At 36.5% G+C, this 22,376-nt stretch overlaps 7 protein-coding genes across 13 annotated transcripts; 5 read left to right on the top strand and 2 right to left on the bottom strand.

Moving 5' to 3' along the window:
• Positions 1 to 290: 290 nt before the first annotated feature.
• Positions 291 to 3,017, top strand: LOC111311426 (Alba DNA/RNA-binding protein). Its single transcript, XM_022910807.2, has 9 exons — positions 291 to 400; positions 587 to 709; positions 848 to 928; positions 1,029 to 1,117; positions 1,229 to 1,303; positions 1,643 to 1,704; positions 1,784 to 1,843; positions 1,992 to 2,180; positions 2,562 to 3,017. The coding sequence occupies exons 2-9, from the start codon at positions 587 to 589 to the stop codon at positions 2,636 to 2,638; spliced, it is 756 nt and encodes a 251-aa protein (XP_022766542.2). The 5' UTR covers positions 291 to 400; the 3' UTR covers positions 2,639 to 3,017.
• Positions 3,018 to 3,440: 423 nt separating this feature from the next.
• LOC111312838 (PAM domain (PCI/PINT associated module) protein) lies at positions 3,441 to 6,745 on the top strand. 3 transcript variants are annotated; one of them, XM_022913496.2, is made up of 8 exons: positions 3,441 to 3,730; positions 3,827 to 4,017; positions 4,543 to 4,680; positions 4,787 to 4,923; positions 5,091 to 5,145; positions 5,224 to 5,334; positions 5,668 to 5,907; positions 6,066 to 6,745. In XM_022913496.2, the coding sequence occupies exons 1-8, from the start codon at positions 3,652 to 3,654 to the stop codon at positions 6,576 to 6,578; spliced, it is 1,464 nt and encodes a 487-aa protein (XP_022769231.2). In that variant the 5' UTR covers positions 3,441 to 3,651; the 3' UTR covers positions 6,579 to 6,745. The 3 variants fall into 3 exon arrangements, with proteins under 3 accessions (XP_022769231.2, XP_022769232.2, XP_089596787.1); XM_022913497.2 differs by lacking the exon at positions 4,543 to 4,680 and having other exon boundaries at positions 3,515 to 3,730; XM_089740661.1 differs by lacking the exon at positions 5,668 to 5,907 and having other exon boundaries at positions 3,515 to 3,730.
• A 1,100-nt stretch (positions 6,746 to 7,845) lies between these two features.
• LOC111312839 (expansin-A11-like) lies at positions 7,846 to 9,308 on the top strand. The gene is made up of 3 exons (XM_022913498.2): positions 7,846 to 8,100; positions 8,241 to 8,562; positions 8,652 to 9,308. Exons 1-3 carry the CDS (start codon positions 7,962 to 7,964, stop codon positions 8,956 to 8,958), a joined length of 768 nt encoding a protein of 255 aa, XP_022769233.1. The 5' UTR covers positions 7,846 to 7,961; the 3' UTR covers positions 8,959 to 9,308.
• A 698-nt stretch (positions 9,309 to 10,006) lies between these two features.
• LOC111311425 (peroxidase 64-like) lies at positions 10,007 to 12,205 on the top strand. 3 transcript variants are annotated; one of them, XM_089740676.1, is made up of 5 exons: positions 10,007 to 10,129; positions 10,726 to 10,808; positions 10,895 to 11,083; positions 11,229 to 11,391; positions 11,666 to 12,205. In XM_089740676.1, exons 2-5 carry the CDS (start codon positions 10,743 to 10,745, stop codon positions 12,058 to 12,060), a joined length of 813 nt encoding a protein of 270 aa, XP_089596802.1. In that variant the 5' UTR covers positions 10,007 to 10,129; positions 10,726 to 10,742; the 3' UTR covers positions 12,061 to 12,205. The 3 variants fall into 3 exon arrangements, with proteins under 3 accessions (XP_089596802.1, XP_089596805.1, XP_022766541.2); XM_089740679.1 differs by having other exon boundaries at positions 10,117 to 10,135; XM_022910806.2 differs by lacking the exon at positions 10,007 to 10,129 and having other exon boundaries at positions 10,517 to 10,808.
• Positions 12,206 to 12,923: 718 nt separating this feature from the next.
• On the top strand, positions 12,924 to 15,062 carry LOC111310865 (uncharacterized). Its single transcript, XM_022910246.2, has 5 exons — positions 12,924 to 13,049; positions 13,134 to 13,259; positions 13,479 to 13,549; positions 13,652 to 13,724; positions 14,808 to 15,062. Exons 2-5 carry the CDS (start codon positions 13,233 to 13,235, stop codon positions 14,919 to 14,921), a joined length of 285 nt encoding a protein of 94 aa, XP_022765981.2. The 5' UTR covers positions 12,924 to 13,049; positions 13,134 to 13,232; the 3' UTR covers positions 14,922 to 15,062.
• On the bottom strand, positions 14,145 to 17,058 carry LOC111312837 (UPF0496 protein At1g20180-like). Of its 3 annotated transcripts, none has more exons than XR_002692970.2 (3): positions 16,895 to 17,058; positions 15,436 to 16,630; positions 14,145 to 14,290 (listed from the first exon to the last, which is right to left on the bottom strand). XR_002692970.2 is itself a non-coding variant. In XM_089740666.1 (3 exons), the coding sequence occupies exons 1-3, from the start codon at positions 16,935 to 16,937 to the stop codon at positions 15,898 to 15,900; spliced, it is 666 nt and encodes a 221-aa protein (XP_089596792.1). In that variant the 5' UTR covers positions 16,938 to 17,040; the 3' UTR covers positions 15,198 to 15,897. The 3 variants fall into 3 exon arrangements, 2 of the variants coding, with proteins under 2 accessions (XP_089596792.1, XP_022769229.1); XM_089740666.1 differs by lacking the exon at positions 14,145 to 14,290 and having other exon boundaries at positions 15,198 to 15,996; positions 16,107 to 16,630; positions 16,895 to 17,040; XM_022913494.2 differs by lacking the exon at positions 14,145 to 14,290 and having other exon boundaries at positions 15,198 to 16,630.
• A 1,479-nt stretch (positions 17,059 to 18,537) lies between these two features.
• Positions 18,538 to 21,195, bottom strand: LOC111311424 (putative cinnamyl alcohol dehydrogenase 6). Its single transcript, XM_022910805.2, has 6 exons — positions 20,749 to 21,195; positions 20,526 to 20,639; positions 19,951 to 20,178; positions 19,539 to 19,827; positions 19,279 to 19,432; positions 18,538 to 19,170 (listed from the first exon to the last, which is right to left on the bottom strand). Exons 1-6 carry the CDS (start codon positions 20,841 to 20,843, stop codon positions 18,971 to 18,973), a joined length of 1,080 nt encoding a protein of 359 aa, XP_022766540.2. The 5' UTR covers positions 20,844 to 21,195; the 3' UTR covers positions 18,538 to 18,970.
• Between the last annotated feature and the right edge of the window lie 1,181 nt (positions 21,196 to 22,376).

The following is a 22,376-nucleotide window of genomic DNA, read 5'->3' as shown; positions in this document are numbered from 1 at the left end:
TTTACTAAAGCATTAATCAAAGATTATTACTGTTGGGAGAACATATAACCATGTTACATATAGTTTTCAAAACCTATTAAATGAGATTTTATTTTGTTAAATCAAATTAAAAAAAAAAAAAGAGTAACAGAGGAAATTTCAAAAATTTGGAATGTTTTTGCAAATTGTAAAAATTAGGGTTCAAAGGAAAAGGAACCGGGGTGAACCGGATAAAAGGGGTGGGTTAGGGCAGTTTTTAGAAGCGTGCAGCGTGGGGAGATATAAAATAGCGTGAGACATGTCAAAAGAGTGGCTTTAGGGCGTGAAAGAAAGAAAAATAAGCCGTAGAAGAGGGCTCTCTCTTGGTGGAGCGTACCCCCCCCAATATTTCCTTTGATACTCCATTAACAACCCATTAAAGGTATTTCCTCAGATCTAACACCGAAGCCCCCACTTCCCTTTTCCTTTTACTTCTGTCTCTTCACTCCTCTAATCCCATCACTTTTTTTTTTTTTTTACTCTTCTCTGTTTTGTAATTTTAATTTTTAACAAATATATATATTTTTTTATCTGGGGTTTGAAATATTGATTTTTGGGTGGAGAAAAGATGGATCGTTACCAGAGAGTAGAGAAGCCGAAAGCAGAGACACCCATTGACGAGAATGAGATTCGGATTACGAGTCAAGGCCGGATGCGTAGTTATATCACTTATGCCATGACTCTGCTCCAGGTTTCTTTCTTTTTTTTTTTTTTTTTTGGGTTTAAGTTCTGCGTATTTAGGCCTTTATTTGAGTTGGGTGTTTGATTATTCTGAGAAATATGTACCAGAGATGTTATTTAATAACTCTTTGTAATGGTTTTTTTATAGGAAAGGGGCTCGAATGAAATAGTCTTTAAGGCAATGGGAAGAGCCATCAACAAGACTGTGACTATTGTGGAGTTAATTAAGGTGTTTTTATGGATGTGCACTTGCCTGGGTGAATGGATTTTATCTTTTTTGATTCTTGGTTGAGGAGGCTGACAATATGCTCTATTTACTTCTTATACAGAGAAGAATTGCCGGTCTACATCAGATTACATCGATTGGATCCACGGATATAACAGATATGTGGGAGCCTTTGGAGGAAGGACTTCTTCCGTAATAGCTATATAAACCTTATCTTGATGAACAGTTGTTGTTTTGTTGTTTCTATGCGCCTTAAATCTGCTTATTTGGAGAATTTTAGTAACCTTTGTTAAATTATGACAGATTGGAGACCACAAGGCATGTGTCAATGATCACTATAACCCTTTCAAAAAAAGAACTGAATACGTCCTCTGTCGGGTACGTTCCTATACTTGTTACTGATGAAAGTGTATTGTGTCCCATTATACTTTCCTTTGCATGGTGTCTTCAGTGTTGATGAATTTTGAAATATTTAATTATAAATAAGGTCAATCGGGCAGTTTTTGTTAATATGAAATAAGTTGGTTTTAGCTTCATTACGTCTATGCATGTTTAGTTTTCTTTCTTACGTATGTTGGAAAATAGAAAGTTTTAGCTTATGGAAGTTTTTGTGCTCTATGCTAGTGGTGGTTTGATGTTGTGAGGCTTGTTGTTTTTGTTGAATGAATTTCTTAAAGATGCCTGTGCCTGTGACTCATGAATTGCTCCCTCATCCAGGTATCAGCCTCCATTACCAGCTGATCAGGTGAAGGCATCCATAGAAATTGATCAGGAAGGAGGTGGGAACACATTTCATTATCTGCACTGTTTTTCTGTGATGCCCATATTTCTTTTTATAGATTTCTTTTTGTTTGGCAGAGGGCTCACCTAATGGCCGTGGTAGGGGCCGTGGTGGTAGAGGAAGGCCAAGGAGTAGAGGTATGCCAATTTTGAATATTGAGATGCACCTTGTTAGCTGTTTTTGTTGTGTTAGGCCTTAGGGGCATGAGTTTTACCATGGCTCTGAATGTTATAGAAGGTTATATGAGGAATATTTTATTCAATATTTGGTGTCTTTCTTCTACAGGGAATGGTTTTGTCTCTGCTGAATATGAGGATGGAGGCTGGGACCGCAATCGTGGCTATGCTAGGGGTAGAGGTCGAGGAAGAGGACGTGGTTTCCGTGGCCGTGGACGTGGAGGATACAATGGACCTCAGTTTGATAGGCAGCAAGATGGAGGGTACAATTATGAAGGCCCTCCCCAAGGTGGCCGTGGTGGGTTTTTTCCCTTCTTATTTGTTTATTTTTACAAAGTTTTAGTATGTCTATTACTTTTTCTTGTGGGCTGTGGTATGTATCTGTAATCACTAAAAAATATTGGCTTTCATATCATGCTGCGATTTGAACAACAAGAAACAAAATGATATTGAATACATACAAAATGATGTAGCATAAAAAAAATGTTAATGAGAATGCAATCATAAACTTGGTGATGACCTGGCGGGGGACTTGCTGTGATAGGAAATTTTCTATTGCGTGGTAATTAGAATAAGTAAACTTTATGCCAATTGCCTTCAGAAGAAAGTGATAAGTGTTTTATGATTGCTGTACATATGAATATTGTTTCTGATGGTCCTGTCTATTTGCTTCTTGAAGGACGTGGCCGTGGCAGAGGATATCGTGGAAGGGGTCGTGGGTTTAGATCAAATGGACCGAGCCAGGCAGCTGCATGAGGTGGTGGCAGTCTAATGAAAATGATGGTGTCGAATGCATGTCAAGTTATATGTTTATGATTTGTTATGTTGTCCTCTATTTATTTTTTTCCTATGAAGTCATTACAACCATTTTAGCTTTAGGGTGTGTTCAATTTTTCTTCTTTGTTAATCACTAGCAGTTTAACTTTAGGAAGTGTCCATGTTTATCGGTAGTCATGGTAGACTAGCATAGTTGCATCTTGGTTTCTAGTGCAGCTGCCTCACGTCACAGGGGGCAGATACTCTTCTTTTTTTTTTTTTTTTTTTTTTTTTTGGGTTTATCATGTAGCCAAGGCTGATATGTTTGAACAATTGTAACTTATATTTGACCGATAAAATTTACCTTTATTATTTGCTAGATTTCAGTAGCTAGCTTTTTTTTCTTTCACTATTGTGCAAACTTTAAACTGAATTTTACGAGTCAACTTTCAAATGACTGGTATAATAAATTTAATTTAAATTTTTACAACGGAAAATATTCTATTTTTATTAATTTAACTATAAAATGTAATTTTTACATTTAAAGTATTCAATTTGTATTCAAATCTTAATTTAAAATTTATAAATTTATCAAAATTTTACAAGTAAATATTCGATTTTGAGCTTAAATCTTACAATTAAAATATTATATTTTTATTAATTTAATCAACCTCGATAATTATTACAAAAATTTCAGCTAATTTAATTTTTGTTACCGTCATTTTTGAAAATAAAATCAACATATTTGAGTTTTTAGTTTAATAAAATGAATAAATACCAGCATGTTTTTGTTTGTTTGTTTGTATATTTAAAATAAAATAAAAAAAGGGGAAATTCTTGGCTTGAAGAGAAAGAAAAGAGTGTAAGAAAGGAACAGGGAAAGGCGGCACCAATTATCTGCTATCGATACTAAAGAAAACAAGTTACAGTAGCGATTCCCAAATCCGAACCCTAGATCCAGCTGCTCGCCTCTTACTCATCTCTTTTGCGATCGTCTAGGGCTTTCGGCAAAGATGACTCAAGATGTGGAGATGAAAGACCATCCAACTGCTTCTCATTCCGTTTTCTCTGCTCTTCCCTCCACTTTGCAGCGTAACCCTCTTTTCCAATTTCCGGTTTCTTTTCTCCTATTTTCTTCTCTTTTTTTATTTTTTCTTTAATTTTTTGGTTTGTAATTTGTATTTGTAGATTTGAAAGAGATTGCTTCCCTTATCGAGACTGGTTCCCATACTAAGGAGGTTCGCCGTATAGTCCGTGCCGTTCGCCTTACATTCGGGCTGAGGCGGAAGCTCACGGCGCCTCTGCTCTCTGCGTTTCTTGATTTTGCGCTGCAGCCTGGTTCTGAGTCTCATGCCAGATTGTCCTCGTTTCTTCCTAAGGTAAATTTCTCAACTTTTTCACTATTTTCTTCTCTAGGAGCTAATGAAGCTTTTGCCTGGCTTTTGATAGATATTGAGCTCATTGCAAGGCTATTTAATTAAAATTATTGAAATACTTATGTACTGGTGGTATTCTTTAGCTATCGTAGAATGGGTTTTGCATGTTAGTGGTATTTTATTTTTTATGTGTTGTTGATATTACATAATGTAGAAATAGAGAAAGTGGCATTTTCTCAAATAAAGGTGTAAAACTTTAATGTGGTATTGAACAACGATTTTATAGAGGCGTCTTTAGGGTGGTTTGGCCTTTCTGATGACGATTGCTGTGTATTTTGGGATCTTTGAATATAGTTGGAAACTTTAAATTTAGAATTAGGAAGAAACATTCTTTTATGGCGGTAATGATCTTTGAATGTTGTATTGTGGCATGTTAGAAGTTCTCTTGTGCAAGTTATTCTAGTTTCTTCAATTTTAACTTGGAATTTTTTGTCCCTAGTATTGCATCTGAATTAAATATGATTGTAGGAAGATGAGCATGACATGGAAGTCGATACTGCAACATCTGCTGTTCAGACTCCTGCAAAACACTTGTTGCCAGAGCTTGAGATGTACTGCTATTTGCTTGTTCTCCTTTTTCTTATTGACCAGAAAAAATATGATGAGGTCTGACTTGTTTTCATGAATTTGTGTTATCTTTTTCCTTTATGAGCCAAATTCACTTCGTTAAACTGCTGAGGTTCTTTTGCTTCATTTTCTACTTTTCTTTCAGGCTAAAGCTTGTTCCTCAGCAAGTATTAATCGGCTCAAGACCCTAAACAGAAGAACTCTAGATGTCCTAGCATCCAGACTTTACTTCTATTACTCCTATAGTTATGAGCTCACTGGTGACCTTGCTGAAATTCGTGGGTAAGATATTCGTAGCCAGCTGTCTTCTTTATGGTTCCTACTCTTCTTGTGTGCTTACATGTGTAAATATAAATCTTCCATGTTAAAATGAAACTTTCAGAAGAGTTAAGGAAGCTGAATAAGAGTCTAATCATTTAACTAAATCCTTTACGTACTTTTACTTGCAGCAATCTCCTTGCCTTGCATCGTATTGCTACACTACACCATGATGAGCTTGGTCAGGTTTGTTATCAATCAATTTAGAGGTTGTTTATGGTAAGAGATATTGGAGCTAATGCATAATCTACTGGCATAATGCAGGAAACACTTCTAAACTTGTTGTTGCGTAATTATCTCCATTATAACCTCTATGATCAAGCTGAGAAGTTGAGGTCTAAGGCACCACGATTTGAAGCACACTCGAACCAGCAGGTAGATCTTGTGTTACTCTATTGCTTGTTGAACTGATCCATTAGGGTATATCTTGCAATGGTCATCTCCTTTCATCTTTCCCTTTCTTGTCTGTTATTAAGTCTTGCTTGAAAATCAACACAGTTTACCTTTAGTCTTTATTTGGATGGGTGAGTTACTACTGTATGCATCTTGTTTCAAAAGTTTTGAACTTGAATATATATATATATATATATATATATATTCAAGTTCAAACATTTTTATGATCCAACCCACTGCAGTTCATTTAAGGTCCTAAAATGGGCGCAGTTGACTATTCAAGGCATGTCTGATGATACATCTTTTGTTCTGCAGTTTTGTCGATATCTCTTCTACCTAGGGAAGATTAGAACAATTCAGTTAGAGTATACCGATGCAAAAGAGAGTCTGCTACAGGCTGCTCGTAAGGCTCCTATTGCAGCTAGGGGCTTCAGAATTCAGTGTAACAAGTGGGCTATATTAGTCCGTCTGCTGTTGGGGGAAATACCTGAGAGGACTGTCTTTATGCAGAAAGGAATGGAGAAGGCTTTGAGGCCTTATTTTGAGCTGACAAATGTATGTCTGGTTTGTTGATGGTTAATGCTTATTTAAGGATAAACAAACTTGTAAAACAACTTGTTCGAATTTTTATGGTTGTATGGTGTCAAAATTTAAGGCTTTGATGCCATTGTGCATGATCAATGAATATTTACTTCTTGGCACAACTTTTTCAGGCTGTACGGATTGGAGAATTGGAGCTCTTTAGGACTGTTGCGGAGAAGTTTGCTAGCACTTTCAGTACTGATAAGACACACAATCTCATAGTCCGCCTGCGCCATAATGTCATTAGGACTGGATTACGCAATATCAGTATCTCTTATTCACGCATTTCGCTGGCTGATGTTGCTGAAAAATTGAGGTTGAACTCTGAAACTCCGGTTGCTGATGCTGAAAGCATTGTTGCAAAGGCTATCCGTGATGGTGCGATAGATGCTACATTGGATCATGCAAATGGTTGTATGGTGTCAAAAGAGACTGGTGATATTTATTCTACCAATGAGCCTCAAATAGCCTTCCATTCCAGGATTGCTTTCTGCCTTAACATGCACAATGAAGCAGTTCGAGCCTTGCGTTATCCACCAAACACACAAAAGGAGAAGGAAAGTGCGGAAAAAAGGAGAGAGAGGCAACAACAGGAACAGGAACTCGCAAAGCATATTGCTGAGGAGGATGATGATGATTTTTAAGAAATTTGCCTTTATGATTTTGAACTGCAACATGTTTCTCAACCTTCATTACTGTTTCTCTTTCGGAAGGCTAGTTCATACATTCCAATCTTATGAATGCTAACCTTCTTTATTTGGATGAATTCACTCGTGTTGTTATGAATACAAAATTTTAGTGTTTGGATGAATTCTAGTATAAATAAATTGTATAATGTTCAATTATACTAAAAAATTAAGAAAACTTTGACGGTAAGATGTACCAAATGCAGCTTCACCTCGTCATTCACAATGCACGGTTTTACCACCCTTTTGTAAGCTGTCATGTGCTTGTTGTACACTTGTATTCTCACTTTCCTTTCTTTCTGACAATTTAGTCTACAGTAAAACAAGCTTTACATATCTACCACCTTTGAATGCGGAGACACTTGATGTGATTTCCACTAGAGTAGAATAGAATATTTGCCTTCAAACTGGAATTAATTTTGGATAACTGTGAAGTCTCACCTCACCAGATTCACTCTAGTCCTCTAGCCACTTTTGCTTGACGCTGCTATCATCACATTCACATGGCAAGGTTAATTAATTCTAGTAGTAGCTGTAGAAGCCCATGCAGGTTTCTTTTACGGTTGAATTCAAATGTATATTCTTCAACTTGCCTCTTATGAAATGTTTTGCCTAATGCTTAACCTTTTGACGATTATAAAGTGTTTCATTTTTATATCTGAAACCCCATTTGATCTATTAGGAAGTGACATTAGACTTGAAGATATCAGAGGTTTTGTTTCGTTTGAGAACCCAACTCCCTGTTTGCTGTACGAGGATAGATGAACAACTTATCATCCCCATCTATTGTCAAAACGTATCATGTGCAAAGACTTAAATAATGCAATTGTTTCATATGGGTCAAACAAATGCCCATGTGAACTTGAACATATGCTTTATTCTGAAGGAAATATTGTATCACTCAGAACAAGTGGAGGTGTGTCGTTTTCTCTTCAAATGGCAACAAATATGAAATAAAAGAAATCCATAAAACAACAATTGGGCTTATGGTTTTTGATCCATTCACGGCTCTTCTGTTGGGAGAGAGAATGTGGGTGTGGAAGGGGACGAGTGAGAAAGAACGTGGGAATAACTGAATGAGGCTCAGAAATCATGAGTCTTTGCAGGGATAATTCAATTTTAAATACTTGAAATGAATCGGTTTTCATTTCTTCACTACTTGTTGGGATCACATGTGAGGTTGTTGCATAGGAGATTGGTTTGGACACTTATTTAAAGACCCAATTCTTCTGCTTGTAAATGTCAATAAATGTAAATAAATTCATCCCCACTAGTACTCCTCATTGATACTAATCCTCCTCTTTGTTCTCCAGCATTTGTTGTGTTTTAACCTACCAAGATATGGCAAAAATCATTTTTGCATTAGCAATCATGCTTGGATTCTGTTATCTTGCTACTACCGTGAATGCCTACACTGCTTCTGGCTGGACTAAAGCTCATGCCACATTTTATGGAGGCAGTGATGCCTCAGGAACTATGGGTTAGTAGTCATTTCCCTTCCAGTACTCTCTTTTTCTTTCTTTTCGACAGGCGCAGTTTTATTCTTCCAAAGAAGCAGGGAAACAAATACATTTCTTTGTTTTCTTCACCATTTAATATTGAATGTTATATTGACAATAGGGGGAGCTTGTGGATATGGGAACCTGTATTCAGCTGGCTATGGAACAAGGACTGCTGCTTTAAGTACTGCCTTGTTCAATGATGGAGCTTCATGTGGACAATGCTACAAGATCATGTGTGACTATCAAACAGATCCCAAATGGTGCATAAAAGGAACATCTGTGACCATTACTGCAACAAATTTTTGCCCTCCTAACTTTGCTCTCCCAAACAATGCTGGAGGCTGGTGCAATCCTCCTCTCCAGCACTTTGACATGGCTCAGACTGCCTGGGAAAAGATTGGTATCTACAGTGGCGGAATTGTGCCTGTTTTGTTCCAAAGGTAGCATCTCCATAACACTTTCATCTTTCATTTTTACTTTAAATATCTTATATTGCTATATCTAACGTTTTGGCGTTCTTACAATACAGGGTTCCGTGCCAGAAACATGGTGGAGTAAGGTTCACTATCAATGGGAGAGACTATTTTGAGCTTGTTTTGGTTAGCAATGTGGGTGGGGCAGGATCCATCCAATCTATGTCCATCAAGGGCTCTAAAACTGGGTGGATGTCAATGTCAAGGAACTGGGGGGCTAACTGGCAATCCAATGCCTATCTCAATGGCCAATCATTGTCTTTCCAGGTCACCACTACTGATGGAGTGACTCGACTATTTGCTGACGTTGTGCCAGCAAATTGGGGGTTTGGCCAGACTTTCTCTAGCAAAGATCAATTCTAAGTTACTAAAAGGCTTAGAGTTCGGGATTTTGGGTTTAGTTTCCGGCAGAGGTGTGCTTATTATTTTACAAAAGCTGCCCGCCACACATGGGATTCATCGCATGAGATGGTTAAAATCAGGCTTCTTTTTTCCAGGATGGTTGTTCAGATGGAAGCGAATCCTTGGAACTCAAGGCTGCAACATTATTTTTTGTGTTTTTGGTACAACAAATTCGGATGATGTTTGAAATTATTTTAAGATCATAACGATTGTCAATAAGAAGTGCAAGAAAACAATGCAGCTTCAGCATATGTAAATTTTGTTTTTACAAATTTATATGTTTGTAATACAAGTTGTTACTTTATAATTCTACAATTTCTCATTCCGATGTAATAAATCAACCGACAAACCTTTTGTCATTTGCCCTACAAGGTTAAATTCTATTTTGTCGCATAAATGGAAGCTTTGTTGTTTGGATGCATACTATAGCAGAAGATGCCATTACCTCACCGCCTTTGGCAGTTCTGCCGAAAGATTTGTTTTTTAAAAGGAAAAATGAAGAGACAGAGACAGCTTTTGGCATTATTAACCTGCCATGAATTTGACAAATAAATTATTCTGATCCACCGAATCTTTCCTTGATTTCGAAATTACTGGTAATTCGAGTAAAAAGCTCTCAAGCTTTAGATTTCAGATCAGTCCCAATATTCGGCAAAAGGACATAAGCCAGGTCGGATCATTGCTGAAATTCAAACAGACTTGATAGGAAAAATACAGCCTGCAATTTCCAATGCAGCTATTCAGGTTGACCTTATTGCTGAAGCCTCAGGACCAACTCTTTTTCATTTTCTGTTATGGGTCTCAAACTCTGAACTAATTTTCAGGTAACAATATTTTAGGCCGTTCTCAATAAATATAAGGAAAGGAACCATTGAACTAAATTGTACATAACTTTTAAGTAGCTTAAGGAGTTTAAACCGGACAGTTCTCTTATTTGCTAGGCTGTTGACAATGTCAATTAAACAGTTGGTTGAAGCTGTAGAGTCTTGAGTTTGCGTTAAAACAGGGGTTTCTTTATTTGTTCAACCCCATCCGCCAAACAAATTGCCTTTTAAGCTCCGCAGGGTCAACACGCTGCTGTAACGAAAAGCTTTGCTTATGTCCTAATCGGGCCTCAGCAAAGAAACTATAGGTGCTGGTAGCTGTTCTACCCCCCGTATCTTTTTGGCATACTTGACTCATTTTACTCTGAAATTATCAGTTCTGTAATTATGCTTTTCTTTCTGATTGGTTTAGATTTTACCCTACCATTGATGGCTAATGTTTCTCCCCACTTTGAAATGATATGTTTAACTTATAAGGAAGATGATGGTTTAAACACTGGATGTCAACATGTAAAATATGATTAAAATTTTAATGTTGATAATTTTTTATGAAGGCCAATCACAATCAAATTTGATATGGCTTGTCGCTTTACAATCATGCTTCAGTACTACTCCACTAAACAAGGGTTCTTGATCACCAAATACGCTAACAGCCATCATCTGTAGTAACAACCCCAATTGGTAGTCTCTTTTGCCTTGTTATAAATAACACATTCCCTCCCTATCAAACTTGCATAGCGAAGTCGTTAATCTGCATAGTTGTGAATTCAAATTGTTTCAACTATGGCAGCCGTAGTTGCACTTGCTTTAGCCTTTCTCTTGTTTCCAATTTCATCTCCTGTTAGAGCACTAAGCTCAAACTACTATGACCAGACGTGCCCTCACCTCGAGTCCATTGTAACAGGATCAGTCAAGAAAGCGATGTCCAATGACAAAACTGTTGCAGCTGCGCTACTTCGAATGCACTTTCATGATTGCTTCATCAGAGTATAATTTAATACTACTATTTGTTTAGAAAAATAATCCTATCTTTGTTCAGATGTAACTTGCTTTATGTTTGTTCTAATTTTAAGGGCTGTGATGCATCTGTGTTGCTGAACTCAAAAGGAAATAACAAGGCAGAGAAAGATGGGCCTCCTAACATTTCATTGCGTGCATTTTATGTCATTGACCATGCAAAGAAAGCGTTGGAATCTAAATGCCCTGGCGTCGTTTCTTGTGCTGATATCTTGGCCCTGGCTGCAAGGGATGCAGTTGCTCTGGTTAGTAACATGAACATTTGACTTCGGTTATTCTTCCTGAGCTGTACGTAGTAGCTGACCACCTGTTCCACCTATGTAATGGATTTCTAAATGCTAATCCAATTGCTTTGTTTTCGCTTGTTTGCTGTCATCTGTAAAATTTTAGTCTGGCGGTCCCACTTGGGAGGTACCCAAAGGAAGAAAGGATGGAAGAATTTCCTTGGCAACTGAGACCAGACAGTTACCATCTCCCACCTTTAATATATCACAGCTACAACAGAACTTTGCTCAGAGAGGCCTCTCCATTGAAGATCTAGTTGCTCTGTCAGGTATATGTCTTTATCGTCATTTTCCAAGTCCTGTAAAATTGCTTCACCTCCCAGAAAACATACTAATAACTCTAGCCTGACATCCTAATATTCCTATTGACATTAACCACGTTGATTCCCATGGCTTAATAAGCACAAAAAAATGCGCCATTTTCTTGATAAAAATTTTGTTTTCTGCTGGATTCCCGTGTGAAGTAAAAACTTACTGGAAGCCATAGACGGTGAAGATCCCAATGTTATTAATCGTACGCTGCTGACAATCTTATACATGTAGGCGGTCACACTTTGGGGTTCTCCCACTGCTCTTCTTTCCAGAACAGAATTCACAATTTCAATGTCAGCCTTGACGTCGACCCAACCATGAATCCATCCTTTGCCTCCATGTTAAGGAGCGTGTGTCCGGCACACAACAAGGTGAAAAATGCAGGCTCACCCCTGGATTCTTCCAACTTAATATTTGATAACGCATACTACAAGCTGATTCTTCAGGGGAAGAGTATCTTTTCTTCAGATCAAGCTTTACTCACCACCCCAAAAACCAAAGCATTGGTTTCTAAATTTGCAAGCTCCCAAAAGGCTTTTGAGGAGGCTTTTGTTAAGTCCATGATCAAGATGAGTAGTCTCACAGGTGGAAAAGAGATCAGGTTAGACTGCAGAGTGGTCAGGTGATTCTGAAGCCAATTTGGAGTATCAAGTTTAAGTTTAAAGCCAGGCATCAAGAAAATTATCTTGTCAATTCTTTTTTCTTTTAGAGTTATCAAAACAATTAAAGTGAGAGAAGCATATGTTTGTGTCACGGTTCGTGCGCAAGTCTTGCTAGGCATAAGCTCTCGGCCCGTAACATTTGCATGTGTGATTTGCGTTGCCATTGAAGAGAATGGTTGAGAATTTGTACTTTTATTTTGAAATTTATGTACTATATCATATGATTTAATGATTGAAAAAATAATGTTCTGTTTTATTCTTTGGTTTTATCATGGGCATATCATTCCTTCTATAATAAGTAGAATTTGACAATTGAAATATTCTATTCAAGTAGTTAAATAGTGTTTAATAACGAGTTGATGGTCCATAAATGGAGCCATATGCTTTTAAATTGGTTGAATAAACTATTGCTTGATTCCCTTATATGTCCATAACAACTGATGTTCAAATGTCATCATCAAATTTTTTTAAAAAAGTTGAATTTGATTTTTAGTAAATGATCACTTGTTAATAGAATACTAAACTTTTAATTTAAACGAAAAAAAAAATCACTGTATAAGATATTTTAAAAATGGTTCATGAAAAAAAGATAAAATTTACAACTGAAAAAATTTCTTAAAGGGGAGGAAAATGGAATTTTCATTTGATTATTACAGGCAAATTAGGCCCAGAATCGTAAGCATTATTAGCCTTTAATAACATTGGGTTTGAACTTGGGCAAACCCAATCTTTTCAAAGTCCAATTGGGCATTAAAAATGAACCAGCAAATTTGGATTTTGGGCTGTGTGGGCTAAACAAGAATTCCGGTCTTCTAGAAAACAGGTCAGTCACGGAGTACAAGAAATCATCGTCGGATGACATTGCTCGACCGAAGATACAAACTGGAAGAAACAACTGTTACAGATTTTATGAAGCCAGGGAACGACCCGTTTGTTTATCGCCATGTTAATGGGTAAGAGTTTCAAAATTCTTTTTTTTTTTTTGGTTTAAAAATTGAAATTTTGGATTAAATAACGAAAATAATCTAAATTTGTAGATTTGTGTTGTTCGCTTGGCTCCGACTCATGTGGCACTGAAGGATAAAGGTGGGATCACCACCGTTGATTTTAATGTCGGCAAATCCGATTGCAGTGGCATGAAAGTTACCGGCAAGAGTAAGAAGGTATATCTTCCTTAGCTTTGTATTTATTTCTGTGATTGATTAGAAAAGCATTTGATTTTTATTTTATAATTGAAATTCCACTTTGGGTTTTGAAAGAGGTTTATCCATGTGACATTAAAACAAAGTAGAATGCATCATCACTTCTCATTAGGATATCAAAGATGTTAATTTCCTTGACCGAACAAAGTCTTATTGAAGCTTAATGTGTTGCTCTTACAGAATGCTCAACACTTCGAGCCTAATACAGCTTTGTGCAAAGTTTTCACCAGTGGTGACTCTTTTATTGTGAGGTCCGTATGATTCTTTTCAGCGTTGATTTTTTGTGAACCCCCTCTCCCTGTTGCTTTTCTTTTTTTTTTTTTCTTATTGAAGTGAATAGCAGTTTTGGGCAGGTGTTGTGTTAAAGGCTTCCTTTTGGAAGCGAATAACAGATTAATCAAACAGCCAGAGCTGCTTAATTCATCGGTGAGAATAATTTAGCTACGCTTCTTGACCATTTTTCAATTTATATATGCTCACAACCTTGGAATTTTGTGATTGAATGCTTTTACATCTTTGTCATCTCAAACGCTCCACGTTCTTCCCAATAATTCAAAAGCAATATCATTCTAAAGCAAAGTTTATTAGTATAGTATTGGTGTGTTCATAAAGAAGTGTGCAAATTTATTCATGCTGGATATGGATCCCCAGTGGCTTCTACAGGATTCTTTGAAAATCATTGGGAGAAAGAAAATAAAAACATATAAATTCTTTAATGGATGCAACTGTGGTTTTTATTGATAGTCTTTCTTATCCACATAATTCAGTTATCTTGAGTCATGGACTAAACGAATTTCACTTAGAGGTGAAGAAGCAAATCATGTCTGGCAAAGGGAATAGCTCTTTACCTGTAATGGAAGTAAGTCCTGGTTTTGTTTTAGCCGAAAGTGCTTTGCATGGTCATGTATCTTTCAGTCATGCAAGTACAGATTCTGCCTTTGCTGGCAGAGAACGGCCAAATTTTGATTGATGCAGATCTTGCAAATATAAATCTATCAATGACCAAGTGAAGAAAAGATTTCATCAGTTGTGGTATGCTGGTAATCTAAAGGCTTGTGAGCATTAAGTCCTAGGTCAATCTTAGTCCTTGTGTGAAATAAAGGATATAAAAAAAAAAAACTCATGGTTTCTGCTACTGGGTGCAAAATTACACTTAGCCTAAAACTTTTTGGCTAGAATCTAATAAAGTTGCTTGTTATGCTGAGTTTGTTTGGGGCTTTTTAATTTGACTATTTATCATCTAATTGTTGCAAATTTTCTATTCCAGACAAGCAGATTGGTTTTCCTTTTACTCAAGTTGAAGGATCTAGGATGCTGTTATCTATGTAATTGAAATTCTATTGCTTAGATGGCATTCGAGAAAGAATCTTTAAACCCCCCCCCCCCCCCCTCTTTTGACACTTAGGTTATGATATCAACTTATTACTATTTTTTTTTTTCATTTTACTATAGTATTTATAGCTTCTATTAGTTGGTAAAACTCTTATTTATCTATTTTGTTAACTGCAGGCACATAGAGAAGGATACATAGCAATTATTATGCCAAAGCCAGCAGACTGGCTCAAGTTCAAGGCTTCCTTACGGAGCCTTGAAGAATTCAAGAAAATGAGATCACCTTGCTGAATTGTCAGTTGGAGGAGTGGATTTGTTATTCGACTTTGCAGAAAACAGGAATCAAGAGAAGTCAGGTCCCTTATTGAATTCATAGAGAAGGAATCCCTTCGTTACCAATTTGTCTGATGGGTTTTTCGGGGTTAAGTTCATCACAATGACAAGCTCTATACCTTAATGCTCTAAATGGTGGAGGGGAACTATGTAAAACTGATCATGTAGGTTGTACTTTCCCATGCTACGAGAAGAAAAAAAGCAATAAAGAATTTTATGCAGCCGCAGAAGCCATTTTTCAACTTCTCGATGAAATTATATTAACATTTACAAAGACAAAAAGAATGAGCACGATAAACCATGCAAATTAACTTTTCGATGGAAAACTAACATTCAGATTGCGAAGTAAATAGGGCCAGCATCTTTACAAAGACAACGAATGAGACAATTCTGGCGCTACAAAAAATTGCTTAACTCTAAAGCAGGAAAATGGAGGAAAATGGAAGCAGATATCTGTGTCAATTTCGTTTACCTTGAAAACTGTAAGGTGGCGAAAGTGTCGGAACCGATGGTACAGACTCTAGTCTACTTGGTACTTAATTATGCCATGAACACTGTCTTCACTAAACTCTATGAGCAAGACAAAAGATTCCCGTTGAATTGTACTACTTACTATGTTTGCGCATCAATTATTTCTTGTATAACGAGCCCTCTGGATCTGTTAATCGTGTGAAAACATAATTTAGTATGTTCCTCAAGCTCTTTCAGCTGCTCCTGGAAGCTGGAATCGTGCATACATAATTCTCTTACCACCTCTTTCAGTACCTCCATTTTCCCATTTCTAATGCACATACTAGCCATAGCTTTACGGTGCTCTATCTCATCGTGCAGCCTCCATACCAGTCTACTTATGGTATCGAAATCATTGATCAAAATATAAATCCCTTTGGCTGAGATATCAAGCTGGGCACCAAGTCTTTCAAGCAAGCTTGTCTTAAGCCCTAGCTGATGAGATGATGGCCTGCTTTTTCTCTTCTTCCTTACGCCGAAGAACCAGGCTGCAAGCCCTGGCGCTGCTAGAACTCCAATCATGCTGTGGAATGCAAGTACCAGCAAGGCAATCACAAGAGTAGTATGAGAAATTACTAGACAAAGACTCCCAATCTGTTTGGGCATTCTTTTAGATTTTGCTTCCCGTTTTACCTTTTCGCGTTTTGACGTTAATTTACGAAACAAATCCAGGTTAGTGTCATGAATCTTCCGGAATTGCACTGGACTAATGATCGATAACGGGTTTTTAAGTAATGCAAATCTAGCCATCTCCTTGAGTAGAACGCCACATTGCTCATCTGAAAAATCTTGCATCCTCTTGTTTATCTTGATCACTCTTCTAATTTTCTGATAATAAACACGCGTCTGATAGATGCTTCGTAGAAGTAATTCACATAAATGACAAGCTTCCAAACCAGCTTCAAAATAGTCAAGAAGAAGGTGATGAAAATTCAAGGTCCCTATCTTGTCTAGTGTTTCTTGCCTAGGTTTAAGCAGGTAATTGGACAGGTTTATATGATAATTAAGAGTGGAAGATGATGATGGGAGTCTATCAAAGCTAGTTATTTCCATCTGGCCATGAACTTGGCTCCACATGTCAACATAAGACTTTGTTCTGAAAGCTTCCTTGTACTCTTCATTCACGTCGTTACTTCCACGCTCCATCTGCGATCTGCCTGAGATAACAAACAAAACCCAGAAATCCAATTAGTTTTTCACATCCATGAACCAAAAATCTACCATATTTCCATCCCTAGAACAGATCTTGAGAGCCAAAAACACTTTGAAAATTTATAAAAGAATGGAAAAATAGAACCCTTCGTCAATATTTGTTTTCAGCTTTTATCTCAATTTTCATTCATGTTATTGCATATCAGAAACATATAAATTAATCAACTGCTCTTATGATTTTTAAACTGATTCCCAGAATTAACACTGACCTGATTTTAGCTTTGTCTGGAACATCTTTTTCCCTCGAGACATGCTCTTGAACGTCAAAGCTTTCTGTTTTAAAACTTTCTCATCAAAATAGTTTGAATGAATCAGATTATGATGGATTGCTTTAGCCAATATTTATATAGAGTTTGATGGCTTGAAGGGAAGATTTTATATATAAACAAGAAGAAGAAGAGAAGCTAATAGAGGCTGAAATCGTTATAGCTTTTGTTGCACGATAGCGTACCACGCACGGCTGTTTATCTACGTGTAAATGGGTTGAGACAAGAGTTGCCTCATTACAAACAGTGCAGTAATCTCCGGAGGTTACGACTATTAGAGTTGCTCATACGCTATTAACTCGTCTGATTTTCTTTTTATCAATCCGAAATAAATCCTAATCGTTTTTTTTCCCTTTATTTTCCTATTCTGGTAAACCATAAGTCAGATAACAGGTTTTTAAAACTTTAATTTGAAGATAGGGAACATTATATCATTTATACTTTAAATTAAAGGTTTGTGTTGATTCATACCAAATTTGTAAAATATTATTTATTTTAATATAAAAATTTTATTGTTTTATCTCACAAAAGATATTTTACAAAATTAGGTTTAAATCTACACTTATATATTATAATAAATTTTCAAAAACATCCAAGAAAAATTGGAATGTCACGAATAAAAGCACAGGGACAAGCCGTTTTCTTCTCTTTGTTGACCACGTTCGTCTAAGAACTTGTTGCCTCCTATGTGGAACACTCCACATGCGCAAACTTTGCTAAAAGAATTAATGATTGCTTTCATAATCCAAATTAGCTATCTGGGAATTCTTGCCTTCCACTTCTCATCATCCTCTTCTTAATTGGATATGGACAAAATGAAGATTTGTTATAAAAAAACAAGATTAGGATTTTGCCACGTAATTTAAGTTAAGTTTGTTTTGGTCCTACCTTAATTATTTTATCAAATCAAGTGATACATATGATATGATCAAGCTTTGCTTCTTCGTGGTTAGTTATGTCACAGTCGCATGGTGAAACTTATTTGAAAATGAAAGTCGTCGCTTCCTTGCTTAAGAAATAAGCCTCTTAAACAAAAATTAAGAATTGAGGTTAAAAAAAAAAGACAGAAATTAGAAGTTGGACGCGTAATTAATTAAGTATGTTCAGTCATAAGTATTTATTACCTATCAAATGTGAAATATATATACGAAAAAAATTATACAACTGATCATTTCATTTTGATCGATTTTATAATTTACACTAACGTTTCTATAAATTTTGGTTTTGATCACCTATCGTTAAAAACTAACCAGATTAAGACGTGGTTTTGCACTTTCTCTGGCTAAGCAATAGAATGGTCCTACTTCTCATGGCTTGTGCTAGATAATGAAATGAAAAAAAAAAAAAAAAAAAGTTCTCCAATATGGAGAGAGCTCTATCATGGGCCTGTTATATATTGGAAATTTCCATGACATTAGATCTTGATTTTTTTAGTATTATTCTGAGTGGGTGCTTTTGTAGCTTAGTCATGCACAGGCCCATCAAGATGATGGTGACCTTTTTGCAATTTGCATTTTGCACCCACTCTCTTTCAAGAAATCTCTTCGCAATTTCAATTTACTATATGTAACTGCTTCTTATATACATATATAAATAATGAACTGATTATACTTTCAAATTCAAACCTCTTACAAGATTGCAGCAAGAAAAATATTGGAAGGAAAGACTAAATCTTGAAATCCTCAGTGATGCGTCTGGTGGGTGCCCTTTTCAGCTCATCGATTGGAAGACTTTCCTAGCATGTGAAATGCTAAAGATTGATCATTCAATGAGAAGAGAAGATAGCTAGATTCCTTTAATTGGATGCCCAAAATAATACTAGAAGCCAACAATAAAATTATTCTACTAAGTGGTGAAACTCGATTTATCTAACGTTACAAAACAATCACTTGGTGAAAATGACCATTAAACCAGCTGGTGGTAATGTAAAGGCAAAATGACATATTTACGCTTGCCAAGTGCCATCACAGTGGATAGGAAACAGATAAGAAAGCAGAAGAAAGATATGATCCTGAATCTTTAAAGCTTAGACCTTCCAGCAATGTCGATTACAAAACGGTATCTAACATCGTTTCTTGCAAGGCGATCCAAGGCTTCATTGATTTGATCTGGCTTGATAAGTTCTATATCACAGGTGATGTTGTGCTTCCCACACACATCCATCATTTCTTGGGTCTCTTTCATACCGCCTGTCATGCTTCCCTTCACTGCTCTCTTCCCTGTCCACGAGAAAAACAGGAAAAGTTGTTCAGTTCCTGTCCTCACTCCTCACATTGTCTATCTTATATAGTTATATGGACAAGACTAATGGGAAGGTGAAATTGTACCAAATATTAATGGAAATGAAGGTAGTTCCATTGGCCTGTCTGGTGCCCCCACGACCACTAAAGTCCCATTTACTTTGAGCAGTTCCAAGATTTGTCCGAGTGAGTGTTTAGCTGAAACTGTGTCCAAGATAACATCTAGCGTTCTCTTTCCGCTCTGTTTTATAAAACCCAAACATATTAAAAAACCTTAACAAAGACTCTTCAAAAGTGAAATTTCAAAGTTCCCTGGTGAAAAAAGAAGAAAATTGAGAGTAGCAAACCTGCATTTGTTCAGCATTAGTGCTAACTATGAAACTATCTGCGCCCAAACGTTGTTTAGCCTCCTTTTCTTTTGATGGAGAGGTGCTGATGACGGTTACATGATGACCAAATGCCTTGGCCATTTTAACAGCAACATGACCAAGACCACCTAGACCAACTATTCCCACCTTTTTCCCTGGTGACTCGAGCAGTTGGCTATCTTTCATGGGGCTAAAAACGGTTACCCCAGCACACAACAGGGGAGCTGCTGCATCCATCGGCAGGTTATCTGGCACATGGACCACGTACCTTCACAACAAATATTGAAAATAAGTAATCACCCCAGCCCGCGGCCCAATAAAGAAGCCATTATTTTAACTAAAAGGGAACTTATTTTTTCTCGATGTGATAAACTGAAGATCAGGTGCTGACCTGTGATCTGCAACCAACATTTTGGAATATCCACCATAAGTAATGCTACCATCCCAGAAAATGCCATTGTAAGTAAACTGGATCTGGTCACAGTAGTTCTCCTGTGAGTTTTTACAGAATTCACATTCCAAACATGATGCGGTTAAACAACCAACTCCTACCCTATCTCCTACTTTGAAATTCTTTACATTGTTTCCCACCTTGGTGATCACCCCAGTAATTTCATGCCTGCACAAGTAACATAAACCCATAAAAACAAAGACAATTCCATAGTCAAAAGATTGAAGATTCAACTTTAATTTACAGTTCTGGAGTAAAAGTTTGAGATTGATAGCAATTAATTACATCCTTTGGTCAATAAAGTGGTTAAAATCTCAACAGTATGAAAAGAACAGCCACTTCCCCCATTTCAACAACCTTTTGAGTCATTTATTCATTTTGAATGTTAAAATAAAACAATGAACCGTGATGGTTAAGAATTAAGATCTTGTGTTTCTTTAAATATTCATCAAACCCTCCCCCACCCCCCCCCCCCAAAAAAAAAAGAAAAAGAAAAGAAAGCCAGAACTCTTTACCCGGGAACTACAGGATACATGGTGATACCCCAGTCGTTCTTAACATAATGGAGATCAGTATGACAGATCCCACAATACATCACTTCAATGGTCACATCGTTCACGCCATTCTCCCTGATTATTTTCATGACCTCTTCCATGGTTAGTAACAGTAATTAAAACTAATTAAGTACTATATAAAAGAAGTAATGGATGAAACAAATCATGCGAAACATGTATGTACCTTCGTTTGAAGACGTAAGGGGCGATTTTGCCAGAGGAATCATAAGCCGCCCACCCTGCTACAGTCTGAGTGTGGTTAGGCGATTCCAAAGCCATGAGGAAGAAGAGAAGACTGAATAAAAGTACGAACAAGAAGCAAGTGACAGAGAAAGAGAGAAAGCTCAAAGCTTGGAATATTGAACGCAAATAGGACGCACGGACATCAAAGACCAGCGAAGATGGTATATTTATAGCGAGTGTCAGGCAATTAACGAAAGAGTAGAGGCCAAGGTCCTTTTTTTATTTTGCCAAGATCTGGGTAAAGGACAATTGTCCACCAACCACATAATGTTCTTATTTCCTTCATGATAAGCATGGAAAAAACGATTCCTTCGTATGAAAGATGGCTGTAATTCAAGTGAAATTTCGTGGAACACTGGAGGGAGTCCAATACAAAACATGGGTTGTTGAGTGCTTTTCAGACCTCAGACTTCTCCACTTAACGCTGGCTATTAAGCTTCAAAGTTCAAAGTCTTGTCCAATAGTCAAACGTCCTCTTTTTTAATGGCATGGGTCCCTTCCCATGAGCCTTGTGACTCACTGACTTGTTGTGAGTCATGGCCATTTTCTGGCCCCAAATTCATATAGGAATCATCGAAGTATTTAAGTTGCAGGACATGGACATTCTGCACAGAGCCCTATATGTCGCTTTCACTAGCATTTATGCGTTTCCAAAGTCTTATTGCTGTAATGTAAAAAGATTGAACATGGGGCCTACGGTCCTACACAAATTTAGACTTTTTCTGGCCTTTAACTGCCGGTTGGTCTTTTCCTTTTGGTGGTGAAATTCCGAGAAAATGGCACAATGGTATGTTGAAATTACAATTACAACTCAGTAGACTAGGACCATGGTTTTGAAATTAGGCCTTTTGAATTGTTGATCTGATCCAATAACTTTTGGACATCAAAAAGACCATAATTGGGCATCTGAATCTTCGGCTTCGGACTTACCAGCTCCCCTCTTCAGTTTACTCCAAGCTTGACTCGTTTCACCCATCCTTGATTTTCTTTATCCATAACCTACCTTGGTAACAATAACAAGTACGGATAATAGCGCAATCCACTTTCAGTGAGTTTCGATTGGATTTTATTTTTAAAATTTTTTTATTGAGTTTTAGATTGGATTGAATATTAATGAGTAAAAGTCATAGGTAAACTCGATTCAGTATATATATTATTATTATTTAAATATTTATTTAATTTTATATTTATATTAAAAATAATATTTTATTAATTTTAAATCAAAACAAATATAAAAATTTAAATAAAAAATCATCAAGTCATGTTTAAATATTTGATGTATAGAGTTGGATCGAATTCAAGGTGAGTAAAATTTTGTTTCAAACCCTACCAATTGTATCCCTAGTAACAAGTAGCATAACAATTAATTAATTAATTATAAAATATACAAAAATGATTAATTATCAAACCTAAAGATCAAATTGAGGTATTTTATATGAAATAATTACTTTAAAATTATAGCAATTTATATATGATAATTAGATCATTAAGTATGGTGAGATTTTAGTAATTTTATGTGACAATAATTTTAAATTATTAAAAGTAATTAAATTATTTTTTGATAATTTA

The sequence above is a fragment of the Durio zibethinus genome, chromosome 1, assembly GCF_047325235.1.
Source record: "Durio zibethinus cultivar Kanyao isolate XHJ-2024 chromosome 1, ASM4732523v1, whole genome shotgun sequence".
NCBI lineage: Eukaryota > Viridiplantae > Streptophyta > Magnoliopsida > Malvales > Malvaceae > Durio > Durio zibethinus.
The sequence above is the reverse complement of the archived record's forward strand: the minus strand, read 5'-3'. Positions and strand labels throughout refer to the sequence as shown.